Genomic DNA, 14200 nt, shown 5'->3' with positions numbered 1-14200 from the left:
GTTCCACAACAATGTTTGATGTCATCTTAACATTGAACTCTGACATCGTTACAACTTCGACGTTTCAAAATCATCTCAACATCAAAATTTGAGACTGTCTTAACATTGATGCTCAACGCTAGCAATTTTTACACCCACAACTTGACAGCTCATTTTTTTCAGACGTCATCTTAACATCGTCGACCAACACTCTCTAAACATCGAAGACAGACACCCTTTTGACATCAACGCTCAATACTTACTGCATAACATCGATGCTCGACTCTTGACAGCATTGTCGTCTTTTCTCTTGATGCCTAATACATGACATCGATGCTCAACTCTTGATATCCTAATATTAATCATTTAAGCACAAATTCTAGTTAAATGACTTATTATTTCAAAATTTATTTTAATATTATACTTAATTTTTATGCACTATTTTTAAAAATATAAAAATTATAATATCATGTCCTTATCCTAAATTTTTAATAATTGACGTGTCCCATGTTTGTATCGTGTTTTATCTATGTCGTCATTTGATATCATCATTATTTGATGGATTGATTTGAATTGTACAAATCATTATAAAGATTAAACTCGAGTCTATGATTGTTGATTTGTAGGAATCCCAATTAACTACGCATTATAAAACAGGTCAACCATTGGGCATTGTATTATGCTACTAGGAATTCAAAACTTAGCAGCTATGAGTCATGGAAACGCATCTCAGTGGTGCAAACTTCTTTTTGGAGGTTGTTGATTTATATGTTAAGTTCAAAACTACTTTTTTTTGATAAAACAGCTATTACATTAATACGGCTATTAGAGCAAGTGGTTCAAAATTTTTTTTGGAAGGTTGTTGATTTATATATTATGCACAAAACTACTATTTTTATACAACAGTTATTACATTAATAGAGCTGTTAAAGCAAAGTTGAGTACTCATACCAAGTGCAAAATTGTGAAAAATTGGATATTTGCTTGCAATGGCTAAATGAGCTATAGCATATAATGATTTAGACCATGGCTGTTTGGTACCCCTTAAAAGGTGTACCGAGTTGGCCAGCAAACTAGCGGGTGGAATGTTAGTTTTGGAATCTGTGTGGAATTGATACTTTGACTAATTCAAGAAAGTTTTGTTGGCGAGTAATTTCAAAGAGTAAGCACTTATGATTCAGACCATTGCCTTTTAATAGTATAATTATTTGTCCTTGCATTATATGCTCTTTATCTGCTGAGGCATCATACAAGCATTCATGGTGTTACAATTTTCTGTCCTGTGTTCATCTGTGTTGCAAAACTTGTTCTTATTTGCTAATTGATATAACTTCACTGGAATCCTAATGTAACATCCATTTGTATGTTCTTATTTACTCGGGTATATGCCAAAATATCTCCTATTCTTCCATGACTGTTGATTTTATGTGTGGACTGCCTAAATGATTTTTGAAATTCCTACCCATCCTGATTTTTTGCATATGTTTGTGAGCTAGATTCTGTTAATTGTTTCATATACAACAATTTTTGTACGTATCCTATGTGTTTTGCTCCATGTGTTAAAGTTTTTAATGCATTCCTACCATGGTTTGATATTACTTGTGTATTATTTTGCTTGAGAGGCAAATCTTCTGCAGAATTAACTTTACTGTTCCTTCCTATAGATTGTAGAATATGCGTTTGGAATGCTTCTGATGGAAGTCTTGTCCATTCATTAATTGGTCATACCGAATCAGTAAGTGTTTTGATTGTAGTTTGTTTTCAAGTTTGACTTAACTGTTTTATGTTGTTTAATGTGCTGGAAAGTAATTTGAATTTAACATTTATTCTTTGTAAGGAAGTTGAATCTCAAGTTAGGAAGGTGTGGTTTCCTTTGAATAATATTTCTTTCACCAGAGGTGGCTACATGCGCTTCAACCAAACAGTTGCATCATGCCATGCATACCATTATAGTCTCTTAGGGCCAATGACGTGCTATGTTTTGCTTGGCGGCATTGTGTTATTCAAAACCAGTAGGAGGAACATTTCTTTCTCTTTTCAAAATTAGTCTCCATTAAGATAATAATAATATCATATTATTACTGTAATCATATAGAGGGCTTGGCTGAACAAATGAAATTTTAATAAAAAAATATGATTTTATATTGCTACAGTAGTTAATGGTGAGAGAATATAGGAATGCGTCTTCTAAGTTGCTTGCTTAATGTAACTTGTAGTTCTTTAATGCAAATTCATGCGAATAATCATGATAATTTTGTATAAGTTGACCTTGCCACATCCTTATAGGCTAGGTCTACACAAGTTGGTCTCCATTATCTCTATTCTTGATCCACCTATGGTTGATTTTACTTGGCCTTCAGGTCTTTATTGGTTTTATCTAATCTTGAGCTAGTTTATACTCTTTTGGTGTACCTTTCTTTGCCAACATAAACTTTGCTATTTGAAATAAGTTCCCCCTGCACCCCCCCACATCCATCTTGGTGACGTAAGCATGCAGCACAAGTCAAATTATGTTTGGATTGTGAAGTCCTTAAATTGCTCAAGTTGGTCATTGATCAACTTATTATTTTCCTTTTGACCTTTACATGATGGAATGCGGCAATGAAAGTCTCGTACAAAGGGTCTATTTGGAGTGATTGTAGTTTATAAAAATTATTGTGGGAAAAATAGATTTTTGGAAAGCTCATATGGGTATTATAATCTTTTTTTCTTTATTAAAAAGTTGGGCAGTAGCTTTTTTACAATTACTTTCTCACTAACAAAATTTTTTACAAGTAACAAGAAAGTTATTTCAATGTAGAACAATGGTAGCTGTTTGGAAAGCAAAGCTGTGAAAAATTTCCTCAAATGGATCCTAAATGCATTGGTGCTTGCAAAAAGAGGTTCTAATTATGTTCGGAACATAATATTTTCCTTTTAGGTTTAGGGAACTGATGGTTTATCCAATAATTATTTTATCCTTGTGCATTCAAATCCAAAGATGGAAGGTTGACTTGGAGCAATATTCTCATTTAGGTCATTTTTCTATGACCTAAAATATTATGGGTTTAAGTCATGAAAACCACCTTCATGCAATGTAAGAGTAAAGCCTCATATATCATTCCCTCATACTCTTTTGGTTGGAGCTTCATGCACACAGGGTACACCTTGTTACTTTAAAATGTTTGGCCAATGCTCTAATTATTTTAGGTGTCCTCATATTTTGGATGGTTGGTCCATGAAAAAATGAATCAGGTTATAGTTATTGTGATCTCAGAAGCTTTTAATTGTCGTTCAATATGTTTATTCTATTTTTAATGCCGTCAAGTTATTGAATAAATACTTCTCGCAGTTCGCAGTCCAAGTGATTTTGGTCCCAAAATGTTTTTGTCAATATGCTTCTTTATGCATTATTTGTATTTCCATGTTTTAGCATCCGTATTAATCTTGTTGATATATTTTTTGGCGAAATAATACTCCCAAAAATAATCTACACAAAAACTTATGTGAGTTATGTCATATAAGCATTTGATGATATGACCAAAATTATTCCCATGCAAAAGTGGATGTCACTTCCAAACTTGATTTGTCCTCCTATAAAAGCAGGGTCCAAATATTTTTTTTTGGGGAGTTTGCATTACTAATTATTTTTACCTTTTAATCTCAGGGTTTCTGTTAGTTAAAAGATTTTTAGAATTTCTTTTAAATTACATAATAAAAAAGTATAGTGATTGGTGCATGTGCTGTCCTTTTTATATTACAGACTTTTGTATTAGATGTTCATCCATTCAACCCTCGGATAGCTATGAGCGCAGGTTATGATGGCAAAACAATAATATGGGATGTAAGTTTATTGAAATGATCTCCCTTATCATTCTTATGAGTCGATATAATGTAATGGAGTTGTTTTATACTTTCAGATTTGGGAGGGGACTCCGATACGAATATATGAAACTGGACAATTTAAGCTTGTTGATGGAAAGTTTTCCCCGTAAGTTTTATAAATGATTTTTACTATTTTTTGACTATGCATGTTTGTTTATTTGTTGCTATGTTGATGCTGTGCATTTTGAAAAATTTTAGCGCTCAATTGTGCTTATTGAAATTCACCTCCTGCCATTTTTGTTAGTAATTTCAGTGGTTTTCAAATTATTATTTTCAATTTCTACATCTGTACTGTATTGCAAGGTAAGGTTATCTTTTGTTGGAATTTTATTTTCTAGAAGATTGAGACTAGCAAATGCTTTGTGCGATGTAATCGTACAATAATGACCTTTCTTAGGCGATTTCTAGACTAGCTATCTTGTTTCAGACATTAAATTGAGAAAATTACACGCGTTTTTCATCCCTAGGGACATATTTCCTAAAATAAGTATTCTTTTACTTGTGCTGTTGGAAATTTTTTTTCCTAATTTCCAATTTTGTTTTCGTTATCACCATGCTGTTGCATAATGATTGTCATGTTAAATATAAAAAATGTGGCTTCCTCTGGTGGGAATTGGCTCAATTGTTCTAGTTGTTCTTATTCTTCTTGAATCATTAGTGACTGTTGAATATTGATTGTCTATTCCCTACACTATATATCTTCTCTTTGTTCTTGGGTTATGTACATACCTAACCAACCTTTCAGGTAGGGGTGTCAATTTCGGGTCACGGATCGGGTTCGGGTCGAACCCGAAACTGACTTGGCACTATTCGGGTTCGGGTCGACCCATACCTATTAATGGCGAATGGCGCACCATGGCGCGAAGGTCTCTTTGGAGCCATGACGCATAGCGCATGGCGCGGCGCACGCTATTTTGAACTGGCGCAAGCTATATACAAATTATAAAAGAATAAACATGAATATGAAATATTATTAAAAATGAAAGACAATCTATCATAATAATAAAAGACAACCATAATATATATAAGTTCGACTAAGTAACATCCAAATATCTCATAATTCAAATATTACAATTTTTTTTAAAAGATCAAATAAGAATTTAATCTACTCTTCTTGAGAATCATCATCATTAGCAAATGTTAAAAAAACTTCATTATCTTCTTCAACATTGTCTCCTACTTCATAGTTCTCTTCATCACCCTCCTCATCATCATTCTCAATAGCAACACATGCTTAATTGAAGATTCTTTCTCTTTCCCCCTTTAGATCTTTCCCAAATATTATAGCTTTTATCATAAACACCAGTAGCTTTAGCAACACTTATCCAAGTTAAATTTTTCTCTCCAGCAATAAAGTTATTTTCTTCATCAGACTCATCATCTAATTTTTCTGTTAACCATTATAAATTGCATCATCTATCTAGTCAAAGAATGGATCAATGACATCACGATGATTGAATCTCCGAATCAGTGCTCTATTATATTTTACATAACTAATCTTTAAGCGACCATGATCCAATTTGCTTCTTCGTTTGCTATAAAGCTGCAATTAAAATATTATTACATTATTATATTATGAATATATATAAAAAATTAACACATACATTGTAAATTATAAAGTTCAAAAATATCCCAATTGCATTTGCATCAGATGAATACATGTTAGACTTAGGACTTTGATAGATAAGTTTGTAAATTGGGAGCTCCTTGTCATATGCCAACCCATAGTTTGGAAGAAATGAATTTTTTTTTCAATTATATATAACATATCAGTCTTAATTTTTTTATAATAATGATACCTGGAGATCGGTAGTTCTTGTCTTACAGCTGGAGGATACAAAAGTCCTTCACCATAATGTATAAACTTAATTCATTATTGATTTATCTTCTTCAGCACATCTTTAAGATATCTTCAATACATTGGTAAGACCATCACTATTTCCTTATCCTTGATTAATATTAGGGTTATTGAAGAATTGTCAGGATTTAAAATGTCTCGCTGCATGTACGCCGATGTAATTGCACTTCTCATCTTCTTATTCAATCATTTTAAAATTTGATCATACTTATCATGTTATTGAAGCTTGCAACAATTGCCTCTTTTGCTCTATCAATTGCTTCATATATAAAGCTATTGGGGCTTCTTTTCTCCAAACCAATCTAAAGAACCTTTAATAAAGGACCAGCATTTAAGCATACAATACGTGCTCCAAAATGATTGTTGTAAGATTGTATGTTGAGATTGTTTTGCTTTAGCCTCTTTCGCATAAGAACCCAGATAAATTCCTCACAAGTAAACATTTTCTTCAGTTCAGTTGTGTATGAAAACATTGTAAAGTTAGAAAGCTGTTGCAATCGAGTTTTTGCGGGTTTGACACAGTGCTCTTTGATTTGTGCACATTCTCATTAACTCAAGTAAGCGAGGCTAGAATTATAAAACTGTGTACTGCCACTCAAAGCATCGCCTTATGCTTTTGAATTTGAAAATGTCCTTCATTTTAAATCCAAACAGTGATCAGCACAGGAGTCCAATAAATGTGAGGATTTTGTCCGTTAATAATTTTCCTGTATGTCATTATGAATTTAGTTAAGAATATATACAAATTCTTTATGAAATAACATAACTTTAGAATAAAGTTTGACAAATCTAAAGAACATTTTCGGATGCATTATCAATGACCACTTGGATCACATTATGGGTCCATTAACCTCGATGTATTTGCAAAAAAGATTCAAACATTTTCATAGCATTCTTGGAGAAAGAATATCATCAATTGATCTATGAATGCACTACCTCATTGGACAATTAACAAGAATTGATTAAACTTTTCATTCCTTGACGTCCATCCATCTGCCATTAGGAACAACATATCGTACACATCTTCTTGATGACGTCGCATAAAACTCATGTGTATGTCCAACCTCTTTCTTTAAACAAGTAACTCGTACCTCATGATACTAGGAGGTTTTCATCAAAGATCCAAACTGCCAAGTGCCTCGACATAGAGGAAAACTACATAGTTCACAATATTAATGGAATCCCAACATCGTAATCCATCTACTGAAAACTTGAACAACCCTTCCCTCATTTCTTTTTTAGTGCATCCATTTCTTTGTTAAACTGACATTTACTATGCTTACAATCTTTTAGGATTTGGTGTAAGGAAGTATCTAATGGACCTTTCAGTGTGATGTTTTGAAGATAGATGTACGATGTCGATCATTGACTAGATGTGTTAGATTTTATTTGTCCGTCAACATTTTGGATTATTAGCATAAAAATATCATCTGTTACAATCAAAGTCTTCTCTTTCTTAGCAAGGTTGACATTTGATATGTCATTAAATTGTTCCTTTAATATTTTTTTTTTCAACATGGATGCCTTAATTTCAGACTCACGTGTTTGGGACACTGATGACATGTTAGAGCAGATCCTTGCATTCCTAAAACCCAACGAGGTATTGTTTGTGGCGTGTTATTCCTCTTGTTAATTTTACAAAAAAATGCATTGCTAACACTGTTGTTGTCGGATTCTATTGTTGTAAGATTCATTTTTCATGCTGGATTTTTTTTATAAAGTTGACTGAACCTAGACTTTGATGATACATAAAGCAAACAAATTTAAATAAAAGACATAATATTGTCCAAGAACATAAATAGGCGCGGGTCCAAGGGGAGCTGCCCCTGGCGGGGTTTGACCTTAGGACAAAATTATTTGTAAGAGAGAATTTTGAAGTTCGTATTGGTATAAAATTAGGAGCGGTAACGGGCCCGAGCCTAATGTACGAGCGGTACCGAGCATTTACATAGGCCGAAAGCACTTTATTGCAGTATGAGCATTATTCTGAGCGGTATCTGTACGTGTTAGCAGATACGTTAGGTGTATTCTAGTGTACGAGCATGTACTAGCAGCACATGAGCATGTCAACAGCCGCGTTATCCCAGCATATACATAGTTCGGGCATTACTTAACGACATGTATATAGCGTACGGCATACTGAGTTCGATTACTTCTGTGTAGAATAGCGTGCAAACAAACAGAGCTTGTGCGGAACGACGGATGGTGCAAAGTGGTTCAGTCTGCTGTAGATTTTTTATTGAACAGACAGAAGGGCGGATTTGGCAGAAGCACTTCTTGCGGACGATTCGGCTGAAACGATGACTCATTTCGGACAATATAAGACTGATGTCAGCAAACAGAAATACGAAAACTTTCGACTTCGGTGATAGATTTCAGCGACGACCTCAACTCTAGGGCACTATCGGGATGTTTGTTCGGAGACGGATGCGCAAATCAGAAAATCTTTCGTGAAATTAGGACAATGAATAGTCGTTTATCTTAAAATATAAATATATTTTTAAATATAAAAAATATTCATTAAGTATACCGAAATTTAAAAATAATTTGGCGCACTATTTTGCACCGTGCGTAATGCGCCATGGCTCACATGTGGCGCAAATAGCGTGCGCTATTTTAAACATATGCGCCTTGCCATGAACATGGCGCCGTAGGTGCGCCGCGCCGCGCCGTGCTCCATGGCGCTCGCTATTTTGCGCCATTGACAGCTATGGGTCGACCCGGCCTGTTTTTTCAAAAGGTCAATTTTCTGGGCCTGGACCCGACCCGACCCGCGAATACAACAACGCCTGTAGTGAAAAGCAGGAAAACTGGGCCGGCGATAGTGGAAGTCGGCAACGCGAACCCGAAGCACTCCGAGTTGAGCGACGTGAACCCAACGCCGGCGAAAGCAGCTTGAGACGCGCGCGACGTGACACCCGAGTGGGACGTGATCTTGGGACGTGTGCGGCGATGCTGTCCTCGGGACGTGACTCGCGACGCGACTTGGCCGGGCAGTCGGGGCAGGCGGGCACGGGGTAGGCGGGGCAGTGGGGCAGGCAGGCAGGGCAGGTCAGAGCGGGCAGACGTGTTTTTGAGTCATCACTGGTTCTCGAGTCAACCCGAACCCGACCCGATTTTTCAAACGGGTCGGTTTTCCAACCCGAATCAGAACCCGACCTGCTTTGGGTTCGGGTCAACGCAAACATGAAATTTTTGGGTCAGGTCCAATATTGATAGGTCTACTTTCAGGGGTCTTCTCAATTTGCGACCGGGTCATGAAGGAAGAGTATCCCTTCTCAGGAGAAGGTGCCTTAAAGGACTCGCTCACAGCTACCCAAGGAACTCGCCAAGGAGTTGATGTCACTTGCTTGCATGCACCCAGGAGCTTGCCCTACGTTAGATGATTATGAGGTTCCTTGCTAAGCAAGTAGATCGCCACTCTTCTTAGATAAGCTCTTACTCCCTAAGCTCATCGAGCTTACCTACGGGAAAGTGCCAACCTCAAATAAATCCTTACTCGTTCGACTACACCTTATGCTAGATTTAGGAACTCATCATCCCCGCCGACATCTTGACTCGCCTTCCTCCAAAGGGAGACACCAAGTCTTCTATGTTACATACTGACTTCACAAGATGACTAACTTTTGGTCTACCTCTTTTAGGGACTCGCCCGATGACTGGCGACTTTCTAGACCGCTAACTTTGCCCTTTTGTCGCCAAACAAGAGGTGTCACATGTCTTAGGTTAGTAGCATTATACGGGTATTTGTCATGTAGCCATATTCCAGTTCTTCTCGGTATATCCTTTTCTGTAGCCCTCAAAACCCCATAGATAAAGGGTGATAAGTTATGATGCACGAGCAATCCGCTTAAAGAGGGTATGCAGTGTCGGACATGGACACGGACACGCCCGACACGGCGGGGAAACTCCTTTTGTAGATGATTAGAAGAATATGCTCGAGGTGGAACCCATTTTGTTGTTGGAAGCATGTCCCTCAGGAATCCAAGGCATAGTTAGATAACTTTCTTGATTGCCTTCAACTTGTTTATTTTGACTTTTCCATTTTTTTATAAAAAAAGACACGCACAATAACCTAGACGCTCTGATACCAAATTGATGCAACAAGAAAATATTGCAAAGACAAATCTTCCTTTCTTACAACATAGATAAATATAAAGGCTAAGATTACAAATTAAGAGACACAACTTCAACTACAAATGACAAATATAAACAATAAAATTTATATATATTTTAGAGAAGAAGGATCAATGGAAGGGTTACCATGGAGAGAAGAAATAGATAAGAAGACCAAGACGAATTTTAAGAGGAGAAGGGAAAAGAAGACCATGGCTCACAAGCTATGTAAACCTGCAGGTTTTTACATTCTACAAATTTTCATTTCTAAAACCCCTCGTAAAATAACCACAAAACAATCCTTATATAGGGAAAGAAAAGGTAAAAAAAGATAATTAATACATCTATTTAATGCACCTCAAAATCAACCAATAGAATACCCTTGAAAACCGCACCAAGCAGGGACCGAAGGGGTAGCAGCATGGGGAAGAAACTGAAGCATCAAAATAGCCCCAAAAGTGGGGAAAAATCGAAGCATTAAATGGCTCATAAAGGGGAAACCGAAAAGACATCTTTTGGGAATTAAAATCGGCATGGGGAACACCAAAAGACCGGCTTTGCCTACATCAATTCTCCCCTGACGAAAGAATTTCATCTCCTGATGAAAAAGATTTTGGACTTCCAAAGTGCGCAGATTGTCATCTTTTTTTTTTTTTAAGACTCAAAGAAAGGAAGACCCATTACAACCTAAAGCTCTGATATCAAATTGATGCAACAAAAAATAGTACAACACAAACACAAACTATGATTGCATAATAAAAAACTTGTCTTCCTTCCAAATGACAATTACGCACTAAAAGGACACAGCAAAGCTTTCAACTTCTAATAGAAACTACTTACAAATTATATTAGAACAAGACACGATGCAACTAGACTCTCTGATACCAAATTGATGCGACAAAAAAAATACAAAAGTAAGATGCTAAGGTTGCAAACTCAAGACACTAATATTGCCAACAAAATAAGACTTCCTTTTCATAAACATAAACTTATCATAATTTTGAAAAGAAATATACAAGTGGAATGACAATCATGGATAGAAGATGACGCTTACAAACTTATACCATAAGACACCTAAAACTACTTTCCATTGTTTGGTTTGAGAAGAAAGATACATATGAGGTGGTCACTTGCAAAGAGAAGAAAGAGATAAGAAGCCCAAAGACAAAAGAGAAGAGAGGACAAGCTCGCAAGTTTTTCCAAGAAGAAGAAGAAGAATGGAACAAGCTCGCAAGCTTTTCCAAAAAAACCTCAGGTTTTGTTCCAAAAATTACCACATAATCTCTTCCTTTTTATCAACAAAACATCATATATATATATATATACTTTGCATTGGTGGTGGATTAGACAACTGAGTTCTACATTCTACTATACTAAAAAATTAATCATTATCCTATGATTTGATACATACCATATATACTTGCTCTAGGATGAACCTAATTAATGAGCTGAAAAGAAGAAGCTGTTCAGCCATAATGAGCTAGACATAGCAGCTCCAAAAAACACAGCCAAAACCAAGCAGCCAAGCCCAAACCGAGAACCACCAGCAGCCCAAGAATCAATGCAAATAATTTGCACCCCCCTTTGCCTACATCATCGTAAAAGAAAACCACTCATTAACTTCATAACTGTTACAGAGAATTACCCAATGTTTATTAAAGATGTCAATTGTGAATGAGAATACAAGGATAAATATTTTATTTCCAATTTGATAGTGATGATTGTGCCTTCAAATGATGTGCATATTATTATAGATAATGCACCAGTGTGTAGAGCTGTAGGATTGTTGGTGGAAAAAACATATCCTCATATCTTTTGGACTCCATGTAATGTACACACTTTAAATCTTACTATAAAAAATATTTGTGTAGACAAAAATACAGAGGCTAATGAAATCATCTATATTGAATGTCATTGGATAATAGTGGTTGCAGTTGATGTTGTTCTGATTAGAAATTTAATTATTAACAACTCAATGAGACTTTCAATTTTTAATGGTTTCTCACATTTGAGAATGTTAGTTGTTATATAAAGTCGTTTTGCCTCTATAATAATCATGTTGAGGTTTAAACAAATTAAAAACGCTCTTCAATCTATGGTGATTAGTGAGAAATGGTCTTGCTATCAAGAAGATTATGTTGAAAAGGCAATATATGTGAAAGAAAAGGTCTTAGATGATTTATGGTGGGATGATATAAATTACATTTAGCTTTCTTTGATCCAATTTATAATATGTTGAGAGAGACTGACACCTATGTTGCACTGATACACCTATTTATGAAGGCGTGTTGTATCCGATACACGGATACACCTCCGATACTCCACCGATATGAGTCGGATACGCCAAAGCCGTATCCAATTAAAATATTATTTAATTTCAAAAGGACACGCGTATCCGATACGCGTGTCCGTTGAAAAACAAAAAGAAATAAAAAAAAGACGTGTCGTATTTTCTTCCGCAGTTGCGAGCAAGATTCTCTCATTTCCGAGATGGATTTGAGTCTCTTGATGATATGAAAATATTAAAAATTATTAATCTTTCACTTGATGAGCTTGAATTAGAAGCTATGATATTTATTGAAGATGATATGGAAGTTCAAAGACAAACCAATGAAGAAGATAATTATATCATTCCTTCTATTGAATAGTTGAAACTTCATGTGCTAGATAATTTATGTTTATGCTTTTGTTGTTGTACTAGACATTTAATACTTAAATTTTGATATTATAAGCTGCAATGCTACAAATGATGTTGTTGCCATTTTTTTTGTAATTTCAAATATTATGTTTTGATTGCTTTCTTAATTTTTATGTATGATTTATAAATTATAATGCCGTGTTCGCACCGTACCCGTATCCTGTATTTTTAAGAATTGACGTGTCCCGTATCCGTATCGTATCATATCCGTGTCGCCGTATCCGTATCGGTGCAACATAGACTGACACAGATAAATCATTCATACATTTGATTTATGAGATGTGGGACTATATGTCAGCAAAAGTAAAATAAATTATTTACAGACATGAAAGAAAAGCACATAATGAAGACTCAAATTTTTGGAGCATTGTTCATACCATTCTTGAGGAAAGGTGGAGCAAAAACAACGCACCTCTTCATTGTTTAGCTCATTCCTTAAATCTAAGGTAAATTTGAATATATCTTCTAAATTAGTTTTTAATTTGTTGGTTAATAAATAAATAATTTTACATTCTTTGTATTATTTAATGGTATTCAAGTAACGAATTACTTCAAGAAGACCCTCAATGTGTCTCACCATAAAAAGATTTAGAGATTTCAAACATGAGAAAGATATGTTTGAAATAATATTTCCCAAATGAGTTGGAGATAAGAGAGATTAATATAGAACTTGTAAAGTACTTTGGATATTTAGAGGATTTTGGTGATCAAGAATTTTTGGTTGATAGATGAAGGATGGATTCAAGAATGTGATGGTTGATTCATGGAGCCTCGGCACCACTTCTTCAAGCAGTAGCAATTAAACTTCTTGGTCAAGTTTCATCCATGATGCGGGCAAAAGATATAGGGAGCCTATACCCTTCGCCCACAAAAGACACGACGGACTTCTAAAGACGAAATCGAAAACGACGAACAATAGGGAAGAACAAACTCAGCTCATAAATGAACTAAAAGTTTAGCTCAAATATGAGAAACTACTAGACTCAAGGGAAGCCAAAATATGATTTATTTTGGACTAGGGTTGACCCCCCCTTTGTCTACATCAATCCACCTCTTGTTGTGGGAGAAATTGAAGCACATACTCATTTATTTAATTGATGAAGATGAATAAAATAATTCTGCAACGGGCTGAAGATTTAGTTTTTGTACATACAAATCTTCATCTTTTATCAAGGAAGACTCCATGTTATATGCCAGGTGATAACGAGATGTGGGATGTTGCTGGAGATGGGTTCGAGTCCCTTGATGATATGTGAATATTGGAGATTGCAAATCTTTCTCTTGATGAACAAGAGTTGGAAGCAATGTTATTCAGTATGATGATATTGAAGGCCAAAGACCAACCTCTGAAGCTAATGCTATCATTCTCTCTATTAAGTAGTTGAAGCTTGATGTTGTACTAAATTATTTTTTACTTATATATTTTGTGGTTGTATTAGACATTTTGTACTAAACATTTTATGTTATAAGCTAAACAAGTTATCATGACATTTATTTATTATTGTTTGTCATTTCTAATATGATTTTACCTTACTTTATACATACTATATTAAAAAATTTATTATGCCGTGTCCATGCCGCACACATGTCCTATATTTAAAAAAAATATCTCGTGTTCGTGTTCGTGTCCGTGCTTGTGCATCATAGGTGACAAGGAATTGTTAAGAGAACTTTTTTGGGTTATT

At 35.3% G+C, this 14200-nt stretch overlaps 1 protein-coding gene across 1 annotated transcript in view; it reads left to right on the top strand.

Annotated features, from left to right (window-relative positions):
- The window catches only part of LOC110110449 (bromodomain and WD repeat-containing protein 1), an 85164-nt gene that overhangs the window by 34666 nt on the left and 36298 nt on the right, over positions 1–14200 (top strand). The window contains exons 14-16 of the mRNA XM_020841935.2: positions 1644–1714; positions 3722–3802; positions 3879–3949. Coding sequence (XP_020697594.1) covers positions 1644–1714; positions 3722–3802; positions 3879–3949 — 223 coding nt within the window. The remainder of the gene's footprint in view (positions 1–1643; positions 1715–3721; positions 3803–3878; positions 3950–14200) is intronic.

This window comes from Dendrobium catenatum, unplaced genomic scaffold, assembly GCF_001605985.2.
Source record: "Dendrobium catenatum unplaced genomic scaffold, ASM160598v2 fragScaff_scaffold_1470, whole genome shotgun sequence".
Lineage (NCBI taxonomy): Eukaryota > Viridiplantae > Streptophyta > Magnoliopsida > Asparagales > Orchidaceae > Dendrobium > Dendrobium catenatum.
The sequence above is the reverse complement of the archived record's forward strand: the minus strand, read 5'-3'. Positions and strand labels throughout refer to the sequence as shown.